Genomic DNA, 22,438 nt, shown 5'->3' on the forward strand with positions numbered 1-22,438 from the left:
CCATACATATGTATTTTTCTTTTTTTTTCGGTGGAACAAGCAAGCTCCGGACCGCCGCGAGCCGTCAAGTCTTAATGCAGACAGTTCCACCTTCACCGTGACCTACTTTGCGCCCGACACGACTAGGTGAAATTCGCTGTCTCCCCAATAACGCGTAATAAATGTCGAAGAGACGAGTAGCTTACTACTATGATGGTGCGCTCACCATTAACTCTGCACTTCTCCTTCCTAACAAACCAATACCATAGGCGATACCGGTTCATATACATACGGTCTCGGCCATCCCATGAAACCGCATCGAATGCGCGTCACACATGATCTTGTATCAGCCTACGGAATGCTCGATAAAATGCACGTTCTGGTGTGTCTCGTCTCCTGCGCTGTTATATGCTTCTGTTAAGCAAACAGCACATGCGTAGCGTCCGAAACGTGCTACTCCCGAAGCCATGACGGCTTTTCATACGGACGAGTACATAAATTTTCTGAATCGTGTAACGCCGGAGACCGCGGAAGAGTTAACTTATCATGGGACCTCGTTGTGAGTACCGGCAGTGCCCTTTGACCTACTTGTTACCTATGAAACACCTCTACAGTTCTAATGGGCGAGGACAACCCCGCATTTGAAGGTGTATTCGAGTTCTGTTCAATATCAGCTGGAGGGTCAATATGTACGACCATGTCCGTTTATCCACGCATTCTACACTGACATCCTCCAGCTGCTGCACAACGGATATCTTCAGGAGCCGCGGATATCGCCATTAACTGGGCAGGCGGTCTCCATCACGCGAAGAAACGGGAGGCATCAGGGTTCTGCTATATCAATGACATTGTACTCGGTATCCTAGAACTCCTGAGGACATACCCCCGTGTTCTGTACATCGACATCGACTGTCACCACGGAGATGGCGTAGAGGAGGCATTTTACACCACAGACCGCGTCATGACCTGCTCATTCCATAAATTTGGGGAATATTTCCCCGGTACGGGGACTCAGGAGGATCGAGGAAGAGGAAAGGGGAGGAACTACACTGTGAATATCCCTTTGAAGGATGGAATCACGGACGAAGCTTTCAAGAGAGTGTTTGAACCGGTGAGTGCTCGTCAAATATGCAACTTCTTAGCTAACGCGCCTCTTCAGATTATAAACAGGATCATGGAAGTCTATCGACCTGGCGCAGTCATCCTACAATGTGGAGCGGACTCTCTTGCGGGGGACAAACTCGGGTGCTTCAACTTGACTATGAATGGGCATGCTCACTGCGTACAATATTTGCGCGCCTTCAACGTCCCACTCATCCTCCTTGGAGGAGGAGGATATACAGTGAAGAACGTCGCTCGCACATGGACCTACGAGACTGCATGTGCCCTCGGCGTTCAGGACGACATTGACCTCAATCTACCCTGGAACGAGTATTTTGAGTGGTTTGGCCCGCGTTACAGGCTTGAGGTGCCAGAGAACAATATGGATGACCTGAATCTACGAGATGGGAGCTTGGACAAGGTACGGGCGACGGCGCTGCAACAGCTCTCACAATTACCCTGTGCACCAAGTGTCGGGATGCATGAGGTGCCAAGGGAGAGTCTGGGGCGGCACCTTGGCCTGGATGTTGCTGAAGATGAAGCCGACGAAGACGGTGGCACTGACGATCTAGACCGTCGGCTCGCTCGTAAGTGTCAAGATGCTTTCACTGCTCAATAGAATGAGTCTGACACCTCGCAGAACACTCTCGTTTCGTGTACAAACTGCAGGAGCCAGGGGGAGGGTCCGATGAATCAGACGATGAGCGGTACGACTCTGATGGATCTTCGTATCGCCGGCGGAAGCGCATGAGCATCCTCTCGAACCGTGTTGTCAATGTTGACCCTGATATCGGGAGGGGCCCACCACGGGGACGACGGTTCTTCAAGAGTGCCGTACGGTGGGATGAGACGTATGGTCGTGTGCGGTTGGGTAACGAGCCAGTGTTGGGTTCCATGAATGGGAGTCCGCTGGGAGTGATGATGGAAGCGGCTGGACGGAGTACTCCAGGTGGGGATGTGACTATGGAGGACTGGGAGGATGGTACTTCTGTATGACTTAGGGATGTGGTGTACGTCCGCTTGTTGTTTCGGTATTACCTGTGCGTGTGGAGACTGTTCAGAAAACAAACAGTTCTGTAGTAAGCTGCTTACTCTCACTAGGGGGAATTTTCAAAATGGTCCTTGGGTTTCACAAAACACTGATAAGCAATCCCTAGTACGTCTGATTGGATACTGAATATGGCTGAGAGAGATCTAAGTGAATATCTTGTCTGCGGATGAAGGCACCTGTAATCTGGATGAAATAGTGTCGACATTCAACTTTCTTCACAGCACTCCGCAAACTATCGCGGGCGCCACATTTGTTGAAGCTGGAAAATACTAGCAGAGCATGATTCCTCGAATCCGATTATAAAATACGACTGCAAGTTGGTCAACGTTAAGGCCAGTACATTACACAACCAGAATCCTTTCGACACTCTATCACCATGAAAGATCTAATGCAACTTGGGTCTGATAGGGCACGATATTTTGCACCAGCCTGTCAGTCAAAAAGTCCGGAACCCATGTCGTCGTCTAAATCGTCGTCGCTGTCCTGTGAGTGGCGAGTAGGGCTTGCCAGAATGTCTGGCTCGAGACTAGGGCTTCTAAAAAGGAGGAATTTTACCAACCGCGAGGGACAGTAAAGGCTAGGAACTCACTGATCTTCGCAATTCCTCCAGCGTTCACCATGTACCATGTAGCTCAAAACAAGCTCTATATTTCCTCTGGGAATCACTAATACAGTCTTAGGGAGTACAAAATGGTCGTCGGCGAGCGGGGGTACCTAGAACAGGAGCCGACGATGGGCTTTTTCGTCTGCGTCAACAATGTGCCTCGGTTGCTCTAATCCTTTCGGATACTGAGCTTCCTGATGACAGTCTTACACTTTGCGTCTTCGCTTGGAGTATTCAGTGCACGTTATCCCGTAGCACAGTAGTATCCCCGTGGAGTATTCCTGCCTGTGTCAACCCCTAGTATTCGCTGTATCGTTGAAAACTGTCCGAGAATGACTTGCGACGCTATTGCACAAACGCATAACATATTTCATGCACATTCGTGCAATATTGTAGAATGCGAACGTATGCTGGTGGTTTTTAGGCATCTGCCCCATCTTTGCAAATGAGATTTTGCGCCAACCTTTTGCTGAATCCAAGGAGCGTGCTCTTCGTCGGAACGCGCAGCAGCGAAAGCGACGTTGCCACGCGGATGATAGATTCACAATCACTGCGGACATCCAGGCCGACTGCCACGATTCCAATGATGCCATCTGGCCAAGAATGCTTTGATTGCAGCGCAAGAATCATGATATCATCTAAGCGAATTAAGTGAAAGTCTTGAAGGGTATAATGTATGAACGAAACAAAATCCATATGCTGAGTAAACAATACATCAAGGTCGTGGACGAGGGGTAAACTTCAAGAGACATCCGTCTTTAGGGAACAACGTCGCAATGATCCTACACGATTTGTTAGTGCATAATCAACGCACATGTATTATGATACTCACTGGACTTTGTCGCTCTCAGGCGTGAGTTGATGCTCCCAGTTCATCAACACGCTCGCGTTAGCAAGAACCAGCCCGATGTTCATCGTCGCGTATTCTATGCCGACACATTTGTGGGGACCGGTGCCAAAAACCATGTAGTTCTTCGGGTTCGTGTTGGCGGAGCTGTTGGGATCGAGCCAACGCTCAGGGAGAAGCTTGTCGTGCTCAGGGAAAACAGCGGGGTCATGGAGAGAGTTGTAAAATGAGGGTATGACCATGCTATTTGCAGGAACAGTGTAATCAGCAGCGATAGGGAAAGCCTTGGTCGTCTTGTAAGGAACCTAAGGGAAGGTATTTTCAGTAAGACGTCGTCAAGTTCACACAAGTACCAACCATAGTCACGGGAGGCTTGACACGCATGCTCTCCTTGACAAACGCCTTCAAGTATGGCATTTCATCGAGCATTTCAAGGGTAATAGGTTTGTCGACGTCGCCAGCGCGAACGCGGTACTGTTCCTCCCTGATTTTGGCCAAGATGTCAGGGTGGTCTGCCAAGTGCTGGAACCCGTAAATCAAGCCGCTACTCATGGCATCCTGCGACGCAAACAAGAAGGAGAAGACGACCATGGCCATTTCGCGGTCGCTGAAATCCTTACGGCCCTTGTATCCTGGGGCTGCCAACTCCTTGACCCACTCATCAAGCATGCATTCAGGCTCGCAGCCATTGGCGATGGCGGTTTTTGCCTTGGACGCGGCAAGTTCCAGCCACTTGATGGCAACCTTACGTGCTTGGATAGCTCTGTATACTTTTGTACCAGGGAAAGCCAAAGGGAAGTTGACAAGTTCGAGAGCCTGCGTGATGTCCCAGTACTTCTCGCTTATGTCAACAGCGCCTTGCTCGGGGATGTGATTGCCGCAGAAAACACGAAGGGAAGTGAGCATGTTGAGGTTGCGCGCGGTCATCATAATAGACTGGGGTGATGGGTCTTTCTTCGCGTCTACAAGCCATTGGGCGAAGTGTTGGCGAGCAATCGCGTCCTGGATGCCAATGTAGATACTGAAGCACGATATTTAGATGAAACATGATGTGAATTATTGATAGTACTGACCTGAGAGCCTTGCGGGTAAAAAGAGTGTTCAAAACTTTACGGTATTCGACGTGAGATTTGCCGGTGAGGAACACCCAATTGTCAGGCATGAGAATTTGCTTCGCTGAGTGCACAAGGCAAGGCTCAGCGTGGCCAGGAGAATTCATGATTTTGCGTGCATACTCATTGGAGGAAGCCATTACGATGAAACTGAGAAGATATTCAAAAGAGGAGGCAACTATAATCAAATGCAGACGTACATGTTAAACACGCTTACAGCGCTCAACGCGCCGGAGTTCCACTGATTCATGTAACCCTCCATAGTAGGCTTCATGGAGTCTGCGAATTTGCCGATGATCGGTATTGTCCATGCTGCACCTGGCAAGTGCTTTTTCTTGTATCTGTAAACAGACTGCTCAAGCACTAGAAGACCACCGAGTACAGCAGCAGTGGTGTAAAACCAAGTTGCGGACTTTGTACTGGAAATAATGAAGGATGGGATGGGAATATCAACGAGTGAGGTCGAAGACGGCATAGGCGCCACGGAGGAGGTGAATTGGCGGATGAAGGAAGCCATGGACCAATCGAGTAGAAAGGTGACCAGAGAGGCAAGATATTCGTAATTAATCGGGAAGGATAAGTAGACCCAACGTGAGCGACCGAGCAACGACCTCAAGGCTTTAAACAAAACAAAAGTTCGATTGATTTTGATTGGCTCCCGCTTGAAATCAGTCGATTACAACCCTGGGAAGAAGCCTTCTGCGACACGGGCCGTAAGCGATCGACTGTCTTTTTTCTCTAGCATAAGTAAGTAGGGGGAGACCGTGACTATCAAAAGTTTAACAACTCATTAACTTGACCCCGCAAGAGCGCAGACAGTGATTAGCCAAAGGATCTCCCGGGCACAGCGAGCTCGGGAATATCCGAGCCCCCAAGAAAGAGTCTTGGGATAAGCCAGGGATGTGTGAAACGTGTGAGAAAGAGCTGGGACAGTGGGTAACGGTTAACAAGATACCAAGCAGGTTGCGATGGGACCTCGGACCTCGCAAGCTACCAACATACCAGAGCGCGCGTCACAAGGGAGTACTGCCGCTGGGTGGACCCGCACATGAAATTTGAAACTCAAAATTCAGTAGGAAAACTTTAAACCCGATCAAGACTAGAGGACCCTACTGACGACTTTGAAAAACTAACTCCATTCTGAAGTAGGTACTACGTCAGGGTCGCGTATCAAGTATATCTGATGCTGCTAAATGTAACCTACATTCAGCGAGTTCATCAGGGAGTTTGAAAACGAAATTTGGACGGGTTACTGAAAGCTGTCACGTCTTCACGTTGTTTCTAATCCGCTGACCTCTATAGAGAATGTGCGCGCTATGATGACATGCAGTCCCGACCCTTCGTGTACGAGGATGAACCATCAAGCTACTGTGCAAACTTTCGTGCACTGTCTGTGATATTTTTGATAATGATTTCGCGGTAAGTCCTTTGCCTTATCTCTCCCCCCCTACGCTCTCTCATTTCCGCTCATTTCCGCTTCAAGTTGAGCGGGAATGGCGTCCAGACCAGTCACCGACTCACATATTATGTATCACCTGGCTGTGCAGATTGATGCATCGCCGATGGGATCAGCTGCGCATGATGGATTTGTGGAGTGTGGGTGCTGGATATGCTGATTTTTTGGTATCGCGCTGACAGAATGTGGCTACGATGAGATTCTGCATGAACTTCTCCAGACCTGGGCTGGCGAGGTAGAGCGTGTCCAGATGCTCAGTGAGAATCGCTGTACGCGACAGAGGCTTAGAATCTCCCTTGATTCATCGAACACTTCCACATTTTACTTCATTTCACATCACAAATACTTACTTCACTTAACTAGAGCAGGAATGACTATTCAAACCTATTCCGGCGACGAAAGCGCTAGACGGTGGTATATCTAGCACCAACACCATTGTTACAGTACGTCCACCAAATCTACTCCCACCCTCGAATATAATCCTAGTCTTGAATGATCCTAGTGTGTGGCCGGCAATCAATTCGTATCATTTTTCCAGCCACTCGGATGGTGTCTCGATGTTGATTGCGGTTCCATTTCGCACTTGCCTCATCTGTTGCAGCGATTTTATCGGGGTAAGCAAAATGATGTTGAAGAACCATTAATATCGGACAGGACCTAAGTTAACACCATTACCGGAGCAGTCATTTCACCCAGAATGGTTCTATAGTTTGATTTGGTTTGGGTGAGCACATTCTCAGATGCTTATCTTCTTCGCTTCATCGCTGTTACGATCACTTCCTGAATGATTACCGGAATAATAGACACTCATACCTCAGGAGGTAAGCTTCGATTTGGTCGAAGGGCTTAACTGCGTCAGGCTTGTCGGATGAATATGAGAGGAGGTAAGCCCGTCCGTCATTGACTCATCTGCATGTAACCCCTGTTCATTATTTCCATAGGACTCATCTTCTGTGGGAAGTCTGAGTTATGGTGGCCTTGGCTCGCACAGATGTTTGTGCTGGGAACGCGGCTCATCCTTAGCGTTCGAGAATTTAACGCTAAGCTTGTGAATGACTCTGACGCAGGAACGGCCGTGACTACTACTGATTCCAGGAGCATGTACGTATGTCGACTAGCAGTGATGTGTAGGATGGAACATACTCCGAGCATGATTAACACTTGTCGAGTAGGGAGCACGAGAATTTTGTTTTCGTAGTTTGTCGTGGTACTTACTGACTTGGTATTCACAAGTCGATTTGAAATGAACGACAGGTCTGGAAAAACCGATATTGTGTTGCGTCACAGATGCCGATTAGCTACTCGCCCACATATTGTCACAAAGCTGAACATGAAACATTTTTGAAACTTCTCGAAATATTCACCAGGTTACGACTTGCTGCAACGGAAGTACATTCAATACCAAACACATTTTGTAGTGGTGGCGCCGGGGACCTGCCCAACAATCGGACGAATCCATAACCGTCGGATCCGACAAGGATAATTAATGTCTTCGAGCGAACCCCTGTTAACGGCGTTAAGTCTACAAATCACCGCGACCCAGGCGCCTTGAAATCCTTCAACCACTCCAAGACAAAAACGATCATCTCCTCATGAATCTTTCTAATCTCCTCAGGCTCCTCGTTGATATTCTTCAATCCGTACTCATCATAGTGATGAACAGCGTCTGCCACATCACCGTCAGATACACACACTGTGGCATACATGACATTCGTGTTGCCCAAAAAGCACGTACTTGGGATGATCTTGAAAGGTTGGATAATGGTGTCTTCGCGGTCAGCTGCGTAATCGCTGTGCGGAGTACAAGGTCTCCAAGGATCGACTTGACACGATGCTCAGCACGTCGCGCCAGTAAACACCGTGATAACCAAGACTCACCCTCGCCGTCGATGATGGCTAGCCTGTCAGCAGCAATAGCGAAATCACCCAATGCGTTCACAGCAGTCACATTAGGCATGGGAGGTACAACAAAGTATTTCCCAGCTGGGTAAGCCTGATCAAAGGATGTGAGCCCCGCCGCTGCGCGAACCGTAACCGACGCCGACGCACCTGTCTGCAAATCTTCGAGGCGTACTCTAACGTCAACAACTTGGACACGATGCGTGGGTGGGTTGGGTCAGGAGGGGCGGTCTATCAACCAAGGTATGCATGCATTCGTGAACCGCTCAAAGCAAGATGCCATTCGAGACTCACCGAGAAGTAGCCCCATTCCGTACAGACCTGGAATAACCACAACCGCCATTCCTGGTCTAAACCAGTGTCCAGGAACTTGCTGTCGTCGTAGGTCCCGAAACACTGTATATATTTTTCATCAGGTAAAAATCAGCAGGGGGACGATTGGGCTTACATCTTCGACAGAGGTGTCGCATGTTGAGACATAGTTCTACTGGTGATTAGAAATCACGCCTTACCAGCCGGATTGGGGAAGCCTCACCTCCTTGATATAGGCAGCGTAGTTCACGATGGAGAAGTCGATTGGGATTCCGTCAGGCAGGCGAATGAGGCGGTCTTCATGTCCGAAGGGCAACGATGAGAGGCTGCTGTTTCCAAAGATAGGCTTATCCAGGAAAGCGCAAAACTCGTCAAATTTGGTGCTGCCTACGGCAGGGTCCCAGACTTTAGCTTGCCAGTAACCAAGTGGGGCCTTTTCTCACGGTCAAATAGGCAGACGATTCATAACGGGATAGAGACATACCTCTAAAACGGAGACAAAATCATCGTCGTGTATGAGATCTTGAAGACCGAACAAAGTTTTGATATAGTGCTTCGTATAGGGCACGCTAAGGAGGGCGTCGATTGCCAGGGCAGCGTGCCGGAGATGCCCAGAGCATGTGGGGTCTGCAGCGTTCCGGATGATCTCATAATATTCCCAGTTTGATAACGAGGCATGCGTCACGCCTATTAAGGAGTCAACTCGTAGATGGACTTGTGTGTATGGTTTCTATGACTTACCGCTAGAAGCGATTGCGCCGTAGACGAGTTCGGGGTATAGGATTTTCATATGCGCTGCGCGAGCGCCTGCGTACGAACCCTAACAGTGCTGTGAGGAATGCTGTCTTCTTCTATGATCAAGTGTAGTCCCTTACGCCATAGTATATCCAAGGAGTATTTGGAGCTGTTAAATCGTCGTTGATGCCACGGAACGTCACGTTCGCCATGAAACGGGCCGAGTCAGCAGCAGCTTGGTCATTGTTCAACCATCTATGCCCTCTCAATTCTCGAATGCGTGTGATACAAGTATGGGAGCAGCTCACCTCAGGTTGTCTGTGGACAGGTCTGAGACGGGGATAGACTTTCCTGCGGAATGAAAGCGTCAACTGCGGGGTTAGTAGATACATTATCCGCGCGAACTCACCATAATAACGGTGTTCAAGCACGACTCCGACTCCTCCTGTCGCCTTGGCCAAAATCTCTACAATACCGGTGTCCAAGAAAGGAATACGATCCTCGCCACTCGTTTCACCGCCATCCAAAACGATCACAGGGCCACCGGAGCCTGGGGTATAATGACGGGTATTGATCCAGTACCGCTGCTGGAATGTGTCCGAGGAGTCGGAAAAGTGGTCTATTGGCTGCGTGAACCATTGATCTGGGAACTCGTTGGGTTCCTCGGTGTCCGCTATAAATCCGATGTTGGCGTTATCCTGGACGAGTAGAGCTGGTCTTTCAAGTTGGCCGAGCTTCTGTCTTTCTCTTTCTCGAGTGGCTAGCCTCCAGAGATTGACTCCTTGAGCGCCATGAGCGCGAATGTAATCTGCCCCGCTTGCAGATGCTGCGTTAGCTGCTAGCAGAAGGGTCGAGGAGAAGAGAACGGTAGCCAGCCTCATCGTGGCCCTGGATGTGGAACAAAACTTAGCCTAGCAGTGCAAGCGATATGTAGTTACTAGCTAGCTAAAGTTCGCTAGTATGAACTGTGAGTAAAGGGCGTCTTCGGTTCCACATGGCGCGTAGTACATACACCCGCGCGGCCTATCTGGTAGTCGTGTGCCAGAGAAAAAACAATAATTGTTGATCATTTGACCCAAGTACTGTATGTAAGAGTACAGCTGCATGGTTTTCAAAGACCTCATACTCTCCAAAGTATTATTAGTATACCACACCTTCGGCAGTGTGTTCCCCCCAAAAAATACAACGATAGTACAATGCCTATTGAACAAGGTTGCTGCCGGGGAAGCTCGGGTCCTTCTCTAGTTTTTAATCATTCGACCCACTGTGGGAGTGTCTGGTTTTCAAAGACCTCATGCATGTAGATAACATATTGACATATCATCATGCGAACAATCAAGCAGTGATCCCCTCCCACAGCCCCTGGCCCCTGCTCGTGCTCCAAGCTCTGAACGTTGCTGGGACGCGCACAATGCACGTTGGGTTGTAGCAAGGGCATGTTTCACGATATAGCACAGGGTACACAGGGTATACAGGGTACACGGCCTTTATATAGAGCACCGCGTGGGGCGCTGTCTCTTGGTGTGAACTTGAACGAGATACGGTGATCAAGTGACTAGGATTGGACTAGAGTCATGTATCCCCGCAGTGAGGAGAAGGACCGTGGCGGTTCTTGTGATATGGAGCTTGCCAATCTGAGAGTGAGGGGCCCAAGTTGATGGAACGTTCCAATCTGAATGGGTGTTGTTCAGTACTTTGAGCGAAAGGCCACTTACGTAGACACGGACGCGGGCGCCGGTGACCCATAGACGGCATGGACTTCGCGTCACTGCGGCGTAAATTGTGAAGAGAAATGAAACCGCACCGGGGACATGGATTGGTTGGGACTCGCTGGCAAGGCCATTGCGTTCATGTTTCACGAGTAAATTCGCGCGCTTACCCTGTAATCTATGACACGACAGTCCCTGCAGGCGTTTTACTTGGAATCCGCGGCAGTTGTCAGAGACGCAAAGTTCCAGGAAGAGGGTTATTTTCCAACACGGTGCGGAGTTGGGTGACGGAACTGTCGACGAGTTTGAACCGTTTATAGCATGTTTTTCACACGAATGTATGATTGGAAGGACGACCGACGGAATGGCTCGAGTGACGTCAATAATCTAGACCTTGTCTAGCCCTTAATGACATCATAACCCGTGACGAAGGGGGATGATTGTCAAAAAAAAACCTGTACGTTAACTCCTACCAAGAACGTAAACCTCCTCCGGACTGTTGCTCGCGATGAGCAACGACGATTTCTTTTCTAGCGTAGGTCGACAAGGACGAGGTCAATCAAATACAGATCAAGAGAATATTGTTTCTTTTGCTCATGCTATCGCTGCACGTTTTGGATCTTCTGATCTTCTCACCGCTCGTCTCATCCCAGACGAACATCCACCTCAAATTTCTTCTCCACAAATTCATTTACGACCACAAAAGTCAATTCCTACCCCCTCAAAGCCCCCCTCATCATCGACATTTACCCCAGTAAACCCTTCTGACCTCTCAGTCTACCTCGCCGACCCCTCCACCCTCATACTCGATATCCGCCCACATGCTGCCCATACCGCCGCTCGTCTCCACCGTGCCCTATCCCTTAGCATACCTAGTACCCTACTCAAACGTCCCTTGTTCGGACTCTCAAAGCTCGTTCAGATGCTTCCTTCTTCATCTGCACGTGCAAGATTCGCTGCATGGCCATCCGCAAACCATATATTGGTATACGATGCTGACTCTGTCCTCGTTCCAGATAGCAGCAATATTGCTGGTCTGCTTCGAAAATTTCGTGCAGAGGGTTTCACCGGCGAACTCGTCTGGGTCAAAGGTGGATTTCAAGCAGTTTGGCGAGAAGCACGCCACTGCGCCACCACTGACCATCCTAGTCCTGATGAGGACGATCAAGAAGGCACCGCCTCTTCTGGTGCATTGCGCACAAAGCATCTCCCCAAAGCCGCATTTTCACTCTCTACAACCAATGCTGCAAACGCTGCTTCCGGCACTCCAGCCGTCGTGAACGCTGCGAACCCATTTTTCGATACCATTCGCCAGAACTTGGAACTCAGCCAGGGTATCACTGAACGCATCCCTCTACGCCTTCCAAGGCGTATACGTAGACGCATCAACGACCTTCCCTTTCGTTGGCTTCAAGATATCGCTCGTCGTTCAGCCCTCTGTCCTTCCTCTTCCTCTTTCCCAGGTGGAAAGAGTGTAGAGAGCGGCAGCGAGAGCTCTGATGATCCCCATGAATCTGATCCAGATTCGAATGATCCAGACGTTGAAGAAGGCGCTGAAACTCTTGCCATGCAATTTTATCGCATAGAATTGGCAGAGCAGCGGCGTTTGAGAACTGTCATGGAACATCATGCAAGGGAAAGCGAGGTCAGCGCATATGCCGCTGCTGGCCAAGCCTATACCTTGGGCGAGGGTGGGCAAGGCATCGTTGGTGTCGGCCCGCGTTCTATCACTGCAGGAGGCGCAAAGACCCTTCCTTCTACGCCCGTCCATGGCGCATTTCCATTTAGTATTACTGCAGGCGTCGAGAAAGGTGCCAAGAACAGGTGGGAATCTCTCTTCTTGTCGCCGTGTTTGTTCCGCTGTCGTCCCACTTTCTTCGTGTGTGATATTTTGGCTCCGCGTATTATCGCGCCCATTGCGTCACCGCTATGACATGGCATTCCCGAATATTGCGGGGCCCCATCCACGTCATCGCTTATGATCCGTTTGACTTTTTCGTGCGTCACCGCCGTTCCACCATTTGGGATCTGACGATCCCGGATGAGTACTTGACGGTGGTCTCACGCGGGTGATCGTATTCTCCCTTGTTGGCCATGTTACACTTACCTCGCATTAACGTGGTCATCCCCACTTCCTATCAACACCAATCTCATGCTCATCCCTTTTCTTCAGGTACAACCACATATGGCCCTTTGAGCATGCTCGTGTGCGTATTCACGATGGCCGTCACCAAGGGTCGCATCCCGGGCCCAGCTCCAAGCGAGACAAGGAGGACAAGAAGAAAGCCGCTTCTCCTGGTGGAACCACCACTCCCTCGAGCCCCACATTCGCATCTGTGCTAGAATCGCGATTGGCATCGGTGTCAGGTGCCCCATCGCCCAACGCACCAGAAGGGCAAGGTAATATGCTCATGAACGTCGATAGACATCACATCCGCACGCCGTCGTTGTCAGGTCTGGCGCCTCCGTCTTCGGTGCCGATGACACCGTTCTATTCAGCATCCGCGTTCCATACTCCCCTCTCCATGCCTATGACGCCCTTTTACGGTCCTTCCTCGTCTTCGTTTATGCGTGGGGGTGTACCGATGACATTCCCGCGCGGTGATGGTGGCGGAAGTGACGCGTACTTCCCAACCTTTCCCTCCTTTCCAACCGTCCCAGAAAGTTCACAGATCCCCTCGATCCCAGAAGACGCCCCAATATCACTGCCACCCCGGGTAGACACGCGCACGCAACAACGTTCCGGAGGTTTCTTGTCGCCTTCAATCTTGAGTACCCACCCAAGATCACCCCAGAGTGCGGGGCCCCAAACCATCTCACCGCTGGTCATGCCCCCCTACACGCCCTATGGGCCTTTGCTGCGTGGACCTGCGTCAGCTAGCACCCAGGGACCACATGCAGCTGCTGGCTTGAGTTTGCCGCAATTCAACATGATGGTTGTCCCTCCGAAAGACAACCCACGTGACTCGTCACCTGTAGATGACTACGTGAACGCGTCGTACGTGCAGCCTCTGGGCACGCGCAAGCGCTACATCGCCACGCAAGGCCCCTTACCCGCGACATTCGTCGATTTTTGGACGTGAGTCCCGTTTCCTATCCACCCATGTCTTCGTGAATGCTGACGAAACGAATTATTAGTCTCGTCTGGGAACAGAACGTCCACGTGATCGTGATGCTCACGCGCGAGATCGAAAACGCGATGGTTAAATGCGGGACGTACTGGACAGATTCATCCTACGGACCTCTTCAACTCCAGCTCCTCAGCACATCCCCACCCATCTCCCCCTCAGCATCCGCAAACACACCCGCTGACGCCGGGTTCTTCATGTCCCCTCGCGAGTGTGACAAGGGCTCAAAGCAGCCAAGCATGATCGTGAGGACCTTTGCGCTCAGCCATCGAGGGTACCCAGCGATCCCACCTCGAAAAGTGACGCACCTGCAGTATCTGGAGTGGCCGGATATGAACGTACCTGATGATCCTCGCGGCGTGTTAGAACTCGTGAAGCGCGTGGAGCGTGCTGTCCAGGAAAGCACACCTGGTCCATCACCCTGTGGTTCGTATGCCTCCGGTTCTGGCTCACTTTCGCCATGCTCTGGATCTTCTAGCAGGAGCTTTGAGATGGGGCGAGGAGAGGACTTTTTTTCGTCCCCGCCGCTTGGAGACGCAGGTTCGAAGAGGAAGAGCGGGCGGAGAGGGTGGCGGCATCCTGAGTTGGACTCGAAGACGGGCGTTGCTACCTTTGCGCTTGGGCATGCGCCGCCTGTGCTGTTGCATTGCTCAGCGGGTGTGGGCAGGACGGGCGGATTTATTGCTGTGGATGCCGTGTTGGATGCGACTAGGAGGGAGATGAACCAAAGGAGAGAGATTAGGGCTCGTGCGCGCGCCGGAGTTGGCGTTAATAGGAAGGGGAGTGTGAGTGTGGTTGGGGAGAGTGGGAGTGGGAGTGGGACGGAGAGCGGTGGGATGGATGTGGATGCGATCCAGGAGAAGGACCAGGACCAAGTGCAAGAACAAAATAAGGAGAAGATCGTTGGGACTGTCCCTCTCGTTATGGGCGACCGCAAGAAATCCCGCCGCCAAGGCGAGACGAACTCTTCAGAATCGCTTGTCGTGCATGTGCCCTTTACAGGAATGGCCCAGGATGCGGATGCTGGCGAACAGACAAAGGATAGGACTTCTGCGGATCTGGATACGAGGTGGCAGAGCTCGACGAGGGAGTGGGCTGAACAGGTGCTGGATCAGACGCACCCGGTCGAAGGAGAAGCAGAGACAGAGTTGCCTCCACCTTTGCCCATCTCGATGTCTTTAAGCTTGCCTATCCCCAGTCGTGACCGCTCGCCCGGGAGCGCATCGAATAGCAGTGCACCGTCTGCGCTGAATTCCGCCGACGATTCTGTGGAGAGTGGCAGTAGCATTGATGTAGGCGTCAAGGCAGGGAGCGGGTCAGTATCTGGCTCAAGAAAGAGTGGTGGTAGCAGCGGCAGTGGAGCCTTTCCACCCTCCTCCTCCGTCTCCATCTCTCACTCCGGTTCTCGATCCAATTCTGGTCCTGGTTCTATATCCGTCTCCAACTCAGGTTCTGGAACCAATACCTCATCCAATTCTGGCTTCTGGGGTAGCACCGAGTCGTCGGGACTAATGGGCCTCATGCGCTCTCGTCTGAGAGACAGCTCAGTGACCTCGCTTTCGAATATGGGATCCGATTTTTCGAGCGAGAAGCCTCGAATGTCGCTGCACAAGCCATCGGCGTTGCGTGATGCCAACGAGGACGAAGATCCCATGGACGTCGATCGACCCCCGCGTTCTTCATCTGCCCCGTTGCAGCCAGCCAAGAGCCACGTCAACAATTTGAATTTGCACCCCCGCGCACGCCAGATCATTGGTTCATCCCCCATCGCGAGTTTCTCCACGCCTGCACTTCCTACGACGAGTGGAGTGAGTGGTGGCGCGTTTTTCGAGGGTGATGACCCTCTTGCGCGCACGAGCTCGAATCCTAGTTCGGACGAGTTGTTGAGCCCCCAAAGAGGTTTTGAAAGCGGGGGGAGCGCAGATGTGGAAGCTGGTAGTGGGAAGAGCAGCCAAGTGTCGTCGGACGAGTCGGAGGAGAATGTGGTGTCGTCAAAGATCGGGTTGAGGTTGACTGCTGCAACGACCCCTACGATGAATGCTGCATCAGGCCAGGAAACGACAACGAAGCCGAGCACCATACCTAAGCCCAAGGGAATCAGCAAGGCTAAGTCCGCTGGGCACCCCGCGCCGTTCTCGATGCCTCCCGTGCCTGAGCTCGTTGAGGAGAAAATTCCTGACGCCAAACTGGCGCCATCTGAGCTGGACAAACGTGCGGCGGGTCACGCCGTGATCGATTATAAGCTTCCGCGGCAGCTGCATCAGGACCTGTCACCCTCACCATTAATGTCGCACGTGAACCCTATCTGGACGGTCGTGCAGGACATGCGCGAGCAGCGGATGAGTCTGTGCCAGAGCTTGCGGCAGTATGTGTTCGTACACGCGGCGGTTATCGAGGGCGCCCTCATGATGGTCGATGAAGAGAGAGAGTTGTGGGGGGAAAGTACTGGGAGCGAGGGCAGTCCAGAACCAGCGTATGCGTCGAATATCAGCGAGGAGGGGCGTAGATTGGAAGACAGCGATATCCGAAAGACACCCTCCGTGAACATGGGTCGCATGGAGATCTCTGGCATGCGTCGCACGCAAGGTTTTCGCGATCGGACGCGCTCGTCCCCTGCGGTTGGTGGCCTGAGCTCGGCGAGCAGTAGTAGTGGCGGCCAGATACCCCTCACGACAGTATCAACCTCGTCAGTCGTTTCATCGTCGCCGTCGAAGTGGAAACGTGGCCCCAGTCCCACCGAACTTCTTAAGGAAGATAAATCCGGTACTGTATTGTTCGCGAAGCGCCCCACTTTCAACCGCAGGACACCTAGCGACGAACAAGTCCTTGCTGTTTTTGACCTGGTTGCTGGCACTCCACAGGCTTTACCAAGTGGAACTGGTGGGGTATCGACAGTTGAAAGTGGCAACACAACTCACCCGAGTATGGGACCTATAGTACCACAACAGGGTGGAACATATGCTACTGCGAAGCAGTGATCGAGCGAATTTCCCTTGCCCAGAACGGTTAGAGGTAAGTCTGCGTGCTGGTATACCTGTGATCTGTTCATAAATGACTCTTTAGCTTTTCGCGGTCCATGTCTCCTCTTATCTTCTCCTGTCCCCAGCCATTGGCCAACGTATTCCATCCATCCCCGTGTCCATGATGCCTATCTCTTCAGCCATATCTACAACTAGCTAGCTGGCTAGCTTGAGCTTGCACCAAACCTGTATGATGCGGAACCGGATAGAAAAGAGAAAAGATATCGCTCACGGTAGCGCCACTAGCATGCAATGCCCCGAGTAGACATTGCTTTTTCCCTGTTTTTTGGGTGGTTATAAATTAATGCGCACCCCATTTCCACTACATAGACGTACTCATCACTCACTGTTGTGCACCGATAATTATCGAACCAAATTTCGCCTCCTGTATCCATGCCCCACCCGTCTTCCATGTAATTCCCTAGTGTCTCTAGTTAACGAAGTGTTGTGCTTAGATGTGTTCATCAAGTTGCGTTCAGGTGCTGAGGCTCCCGGTAAAACTTCGCTTAAGTACTGACACTGACGCCACCGGGCTCCACACTTCTTCGTTCCACGACACCTGCCTTGTTTGTCAAGTTGTGGAGCAGGGTGGAGCTTGACGCGGTGAACACAGCGTATGTAGATTCGAAAACGAGCTTCCACATACGAATATGGATCGCCGTGGGTATTGAGCATTATTGCGACTGCTGGAACTGTCACAAGGGCAGTGGAAACCATCAGTGAACTCTGATCTGAAGAGAAAATTATACCGATCCCCCTCCCAAAGAACTTTAATTGCGGAAGTAAACCGACATGTGTAGGCAGACAGTAATAGGGTGGCGAGAACGCGTCAACATTGACGAGGGCTGAACAATGCATATGTTACACGAGACCCCCGCAGTAAATCGTATTTTAGGGACTACAGATACGGGTGGATCTCGAGAGCCACTAGACAGAGAAACGGGGTGCATTATGCAAGTGGAGTGGTACAAGCATGAAGTAACATAACTGAAAAAGGTGAGCCTAAGACGAGACCTCGGCGAGGGAAAGTTCCAAATTAATATTTACTGGGAAGTAACCCGACGCCCTGGCGCGCACAACTTGCTGTGGACCTCGATGGACAACAAGTAGGGGAAGTTCCCCCCCCAAAAAAAAAAACTATAGAACGGAGGCAAGGATAGGGCGGACGCGGTGTACCGTAATGATAGCCCAAGTTTCAGGGGGTCAATTCGTCCAGAGGTACATAGGTTGGAAAAAATCATTATTCTTGCCTGGCCACGGTACACTAGTCTCCCTTAGGGAGACCACAATAGAATGAAGACAGTCGTCCCTACTACGGTACACATAATAAAGAAGGGACGACTCGGACTGTCACTTCCTTCTACCTATTAGTATTATGTATATGGTCTGACTACGGGAGACTACACGGTACGTATTTTCCTTAGCTATGTGGCCTATTGGTGTTACTGCTGAGGATACTGCGTGTTATAGACCACAAGAATATATCATAGATCTATGCCGCTTTCCTTGTGCGTTTCATCAAAGCAGGGAAACTCGCAAGATGTAAGAAAAACATCTGACACCGGGCCCAAAAGTCGACTGGAACAGTGCCGTGGTATTCGTGATGGATAATTGTCGACAGGTATGGTTTATCTGCGGTGATTCCTGAACCTAGTGTTTCAGCCCCAACCTGTGACGATGGCAGAAGATGGGGAAGGTATCAGAAGCTTGACTCTGAGAAAATCGAGAGGCTCAGAGGATGGACGCTTTTCTTCGGGAAAGGGAATGGTGGACGTAGACGCTGCATGCCAGCCAACAGAGAATGGCCTCCTGCGGTAGGATTTCGGTGGAGTTTTTGTCACATTTTTTGCTCCTTCTATCGATAATTCAAGACTCAGCGGAAAAACCTGCGAAACGAATGTATGTCCCTCGATAGCATGCTACCACATGGTGACCTATGATGGCACACGTCGTAGCTCGAAGCAGCCATTCGGTTTATTTTGTCAGGACGTTGTAAGCACCGATAGGTGTTATCCGGGGTCCTGCTATGATGGTATTAAGCAGGAGATCAAAATTTCAATGTGACTAGAACTTGTATCATACACCCAAAAATCCAATGCACACAAAAAATACACGCGGGCGAATCCCCGCTTCCGGCGTCAACAAACAGGCTCCGGTCGACCTTGAATAAGTTGGCCATCAGGACAACCGTCACAAGATTGTCCACATCCGCAACCACCGTATGGACAACCACACCGTCCCCCACAGCACTCAAGCTTCGGCACGGTCACTAGTCCGAATGCCGCGCCTCGTTCCCTCGTCTTCTCTGAGCGACTCCGTGAAAAGGTCAACAGGATAGATTGTAACGTCTGTTGGATCAAACTCAACCCCGACTTTACGATTGACTGGAGGAATGGGAAGGGATGCAGCCCGAGCGAAGAATTGATCAACCATGCTGTTTCCGCCAGCACCCTGTTCTAGAGTTGGTAGCTCAACACCTGCTGAGTGGTCGACGCAATGTGTACACCCATCAGCACAATCTTTCGAAGCGTGAACAGGCCCACGATGCTCCTTGCAGCCTGGACAAGAGCACCGAAGTCCACAAGTGCACCCAGACCCAGCGATGGACTTGAAAGCGCTGAAGGGAGGGATTACGGGGAAATCGGGCACTGTCATTGAAGACGAGGATGTCGTTAACACAGGAGTGTAAATATGAACGGGGGGAAGATCAAAACGAGTCGAGGGAATAATTGTGTTGACTTCGGTAGGACGAGCATCTTTGCTACAGCACGACTTTGAAGATACTGTAGATTCCTCAGGGCATTGGGTTGTTGGATATGACACGATATCGTCATGGAACATAGCAGCTGCTTTGGCGAGTATGGCTAGACCGTTGGGAGATGATTCAGTCGCAGGTGCCGGGGAACCCGTGGGAGGCACGGATCGGCAACGGCACTGCCAAACATAGTTGCAATGGCAAGGGTTTAGCAGTGAATCAACTGGAGAACTGTAAGTCATAGTGCGAGCAAGATACCAAATATTTATCGTTACCTGTCTGTCTTGCATTTGCAGGCCGCAAGGAAGACGAAGTTGACTAAGGCATCTGATATTCCGTTCGGCAGGGTAGGTACTGCTGGCATAAAGCGCTTCGCTGCGAGACTCTGGTTCAGGAGTGATAGTATTAGTACATCGCTGCGACATACGCTTCTTGTCTGGGCGAGCTGCTGGTATAGGAATCTTGTCGACTACCTCCCTAGGGTTACAGGTGCACTTTGAGTGGAATCGCTTTGAGTGACGCAGTTCGCGGCATGTTGTACACTGCGATACTGGGCGCCCTTTCTTCTTTACTTCGAACAGCGGCCGTTCAGAGTGATGACAAGAGGAGGAACGATGTCCTTTGATACAGGACTCGCTGTAATACCTAAGTCAGTACCGATATGAAGGACGGTCCGGGGAAATGTGGGTACCAGGCAAACTTCTTGTCATTGATGTGGACCTAGAGGCACTGTAAGTCAGTCGAAAGGCTTTCCAAACTCATGGGGTATGTACCATAATTACCAATGCGGCTAGGACGACTCTTCCATACAGTCGAGAGTGCTTGCAAACGAAAGGACGTTGTATTGAGTACCAGAGCGGTTACTTATTCTTATTGGGTGTGAGATACTCAAGTGCGAAAACTGGCACTGCCACAAGTAAAATTAAAGGACCGTCAAGGTTAAGTCATTAGGTAACCCGTTGTCCCCACGCTAACTTCCAGAGGTCAACCAGAGGTAAGGATTTCCTTGTCCCGCGCCGCGTACATTGGAAACACCTGACCTCGATCAGTTGAACTTTCACACATTCAGCTTGGTTGAGTAGTTTTTGCATGATCATCACTGGTCCAATTTATCTGACTGTACTTATAGCCTAAAGTTCAAGGGCCAAGGCACCACTGTCGAATTTACGACAGCAGTGCAGACGCTCCCTGATGAGATGGGCCGACACAACGGATGCGCGTGGCAGAGAGTCTGTCTGATATCATTGCATTCACATCAGGTTCCATCAAAGCCATCCACTCATCCAGTGACTACTCTACGACATAATGTCGATTTCGAAGTTTCTCGCCTTCCCACGCTGACAGTAAAATAATTTGGTCAAGGATGAACGAATCGACGCACCATTGCACCTTCGATCATATTGTACTTATGTCTACCCGGTGCGCCGTTTTGTTTATCCATTTTTGCACGTGTGTGCGTATGTGCATAAATGTTCGAGAAGCCATACATTGGTTTAAAGCGTGGCATACTAGGGCACAATCACTACTTGACTGCACAGACGTAGCCGCGGTGGAACCTGTTCATCATGAGATTGACGTAGTCATATCTTCGGCTTCCTTTGCTGCTCAATACTCAGCCGACTTGCTTTAGCATCCGTGACATGGGGAAAATTGTGAGTTGGACGACATCAATCATGAGAGGTAGTCACAGTGTGCGATAATCACACTGTTCTCCAGCTACCTCGGGCTTAGCTTGTCGGTCACACCTACCATGGACCATGAGTTGGTTCTTATAGAAGGGGAATTACAGTCGATTTCATTCCAGCGACGATTTGAGAAGGTGAACATTTCCCATGTTTGATGTTTCTCCTGAACGCTTGGTATTCAGCTCTGATTACACGATGTGCAGAGTAACACCAAGTGCGGAGAAAGGCATGACCTTGTTTGCATGCCTATGTTTTCGCGGGGATGATGAGATATGAGTGGCGGCAGGTCTAAGTCAAGAAGATGTACGAGAATTTGACTACATTCAGTACACGATACAGGGTTTCTTACAGAAATTCGGTCACTTCGTTGTCCTACGCATCACTACGCAAACAACCATGTCACTCCTACCCCCGCGTTTGGAGCAAGTATGACCTGTATGCGCATCTCGTGAGCGGTGGCACTCAGATCGACGTCAAAACTTACAGGATCTTTATTAAACTGGAGCTCCCAGTAAAGGTGCCTTCCATACGGGTCCGAGAACACATCTTTCACCCTGAATGCAGGGCTCAATGCTGAATTTATGCCATTCACTAGTCACTGGAAGCACGTACCTAAAATACATATCCTCCAATTTTTCCAGTACAAACCTTGAGGGTTCCTTGCTATACACCAGCTGCATCGCCTGTGGCCGAGTCAACAGGAGTCTTGCACATCAAAGACAATTGGCTAACTTGCCTGGGTGTCTATTCCAATGAAATCTCCATCCGCCGCATTAGGAGGAATGCCTTGGAACATCGCGAAGCCGTCGTGATCGTACGTGAGTTTCCACTACATGTCTGTGATCAGCAGCGGGGAGGCAGGGAAGTTGAGCCTGACGCACGGTTTGAGTGGCACTGGAGGATCTTCTGTCTCCGTGGATGATATCTCCCGCAGTAACCAACTGCATCACATGGTGCGTGTTCTCGATGGTGTATTGTCCGGGTTGAAGGGGATAATCAGACATGGTTACAAGAACAGATGAATATGCGCGTATGAGGAAGGTAG

General features: G+C 50.7%; 6 protein-coding genes across 6 annotated transcripts; 2 read left to right on the forward strand and 4 right to left on the reverse strand.

Moving 5' to 3' along the window:
- Positions 1-102: 102 nt before the first annotated feature.
- Positions 103-2,234, forward strand: EDB91DRAFT_1137542 (uncharacterized protein). Its single transcript, XM_041318867.1, has 7 exons — positions 103-195; positions 249-361; positions 420-538; positions 627-628; positions 717-1,090; positions 1,139-1,667; positions 1,721-2,234. Exons 1-7 carry the CDS (start codon positions 162-164, stop codon positions 2,074-2,076), a joined length of 1,527 nt encoding a protein of 508 aa, XP_041176434.1. The 5' UTR covers positions 103-161; the 3' UTR covers positions 2,077-2,234.
- Positions 2,235-3,310: 1,076 nt separating this feature from the next.
- EDB91DRAFT_444825 (cytochrome P450) lies at positions 3,311-5,402 on the reverse strand. Its single transcript, XM_041327290.1, has 5 exons — positions 4,895-5,402; positions 4,656-4,844; positions 3,940-4,603; positions 3,568-3,887; positions 3,311-3,517 (listed from the first exon to the last, which is right to left on the reverse strand). The coding sequence occupies exons 1-5, from the start codon at positions 5,209-5,211 to the stop codon at positions 3,451-3,453; spliced, it is 1,557 nt and encodes a 518-aa protein (XP_041176435.1). The 5' UTR covers positions 5,212-5,402; the 3' UTR covers positions 3,311-3,450.
- Positions 5,403-7,645: 2,243 nt separating this feature from the next.
- On the reverse strand, positions 7,646-10,310 carry EDB91DRAFT_444929 (peptidase S28). Its single transcript, XM_041327291.1, has 12 exons — positions 9,506-10,310; positions 9,405-9,447; positions 9,237-9,351; positions 9,103-9,181; positions 8,846-9,048; positions 8,585-8,794; positions 8,498-8,533; positions 8,344-8,445; positions 8,200-8,280; positions 8,029-8,143; positions 7,886-7,972; positions 7,646-7,816 (listed from the first exon to the last, which is right to left on the reverse strand). Exons 1-12 carry the CDS (start codon positions 9,975-9,977, stop codon positions 7,680-7,682), a joined length of 1,680 nt encoding a protein of 559 aa, XP_041176436.1. The 5' UTR covers positions 9,978-10,310; the 3' UTR covers positions 7,646-7,679.
- A 1,003-nt stretch (positions 10,311-11,313) lies between these two features.
- On the forward strand, positions 11,314-16,911 carry EDB91DRAFT_1054440 (uncharacterized protein; the record flags this gene model as incomplete). The annotated part of the gene is made up of 10 exons (XM_041313831.1): positions 11,314-12,450; positions 12,553-12,629; positions 12,979-13,031; positions 13,758-13,884; positions 13,944-14,363; positions 14,484-14,700; positions 14,761-15,057; positions 15,238-15,358; positions 15,833-16,435; positions 16,610-16,911. 10 exons carry the CDS (start codon positions 11,314-11,316, stop codon positions 16,909-16,911), a joined length of 3,354 nt encoding a protein of 1,117 aa, XP_041176437.1.
- A 2,009-nt stretch (positions 16,912-18,920) lies between these two features.
- On the reverse strand, positions 18,921-20,614 carry EDB91DRAFT_1137570 (copper fist DNA binding domain-containing protein). Its single transcript, XM_041318868.1, is given in 7 exon segments — positions 18,921-19,248; positions 19,268-19,931; positions 19,984-20,026; positions 20,064-20,083; positions 20,136-20,344; positions 20,400-20,428; positions 20,482-20,614. The coding sequence occupies 7 exon segments, from the start codon at positions 20,482-20,484 to the stop codon at positions 19,092-19,094; spliced, it is 1,125 nt and encodes a 374-aa protein (XP_041176438.1). The 5' UTR covers positions 20,485-20,614; the 3' UTR covers positions 18,921-19,091.
- Positions 20,615-22,120: 1,506 nt separating this feature from the next.
- Positions 22,121-22,397, reverse strand: EDB91DRAFT_1249123 (uncharacterized protein; the record flags this gene model as incomplete). Its single annotated transcript, XM_041323029.1, has 2 exons — positions 22,121-22,222; positions 22,275-22,397. 2 exons carry the CDS (start codon positions 22,395-22,397, stop codon positions 22,121-22,123), a joined length of 225 nt encoding a protein of 74 aa, XP_041176439.1.
- Between the last annotated feature and the right edge of the window lie 41 nt (positions 22,398-22,438).

Source organism: Suillus paluster (genome assembly GCF_016628075.1).
Source record: "Suillus paluster strain FC165 chromosome Unknown EDB91scaffold_31, whole genome shotgun sequence".
Lineage (NCBI taxonomy): Eukaryota > Fungi > Basidiomycota > Agaricomycetes > Boletales > Suillaceae > Suillus > Suillus paluster.

Coding starts and splice junctions, on each gene's coding strand:
- EDB91DRAFT_1137570 (XM_041318868.1), bottom strand. Junction 20,345..20,399: donor AATGACAAGAAGTTTGCCTG/GTACCCACATTT, acceptor TAGGTATTACAG/CGAGTCCTGTATCAAAGGAC. Junction 20,027..20,063: donor CGAAGCGCTTTATGCCAGCA/GTACCTACCCTG, acceptor CAGATGCCTTAG/TCAACTTCGTCTTCCTTGCG.
- EDB91DRAFT_1137542 (XM_041318867.1), top strand. CDS start 162: ATGTCGAAGAGACGAGTAGCTTACTACTATGATG. Junction 362..419: donor TCGATAAAATGCACGTTCTG/GTGTGTCTCGTC, acceptor GCACATGCGTAG/CGTCCGAAACGTGCTACTCC. Junction 1,091..1,138: donor TCAAGAGAGTGTTTGAACCG/GTGAGTGCTCGT, acceptor GCGCCTCTTCAG/ATTATAAACAGGATCATGGA.
- EDB91DRAFT_444929 (XM_041327291.1), bottom strand. CDS start 9,977: ATGAGGCTGGCTACCGTTCTCTTCTCCTCGACCCTTCTGCTAGCAGCT. Junction 8,534..8,584: donor ACGCTGCCTATATCAAGGAG/GTGAGGCTTCCC, acceptor AATCACCAGTAG/AACTATGTCTCAACATGCGA. Junction 8,446..8,497: donor GCGACACCTCTGTCGAAGAT/GTAAGCCCAATC, acceptor AAATATATACAG/TGTTTCGGGACCTACGACGA.
- EDB91DRAFT_444825 (XM_041327290.1), bottom strand. CDS start 5,211: ATGGCTTCCTTCATCCGCCAATTCACCTCCTCCGTGGCGCCTATGCCG. Junction 4,845..4,894: donor GCTGTAAGCGTGTTTAACAT/GTACGTCTGCAT, acceptor ATATCTTCTCAG/TTTCATCGTAATGGCTTCCT. Junction 3,518..3,567: donor CCTGAGAGCGACAAAGTCCA/GTGAGTATCATA, acceptor CAAATCGTGTAG/GATCATTGCGACGTTGTTCC.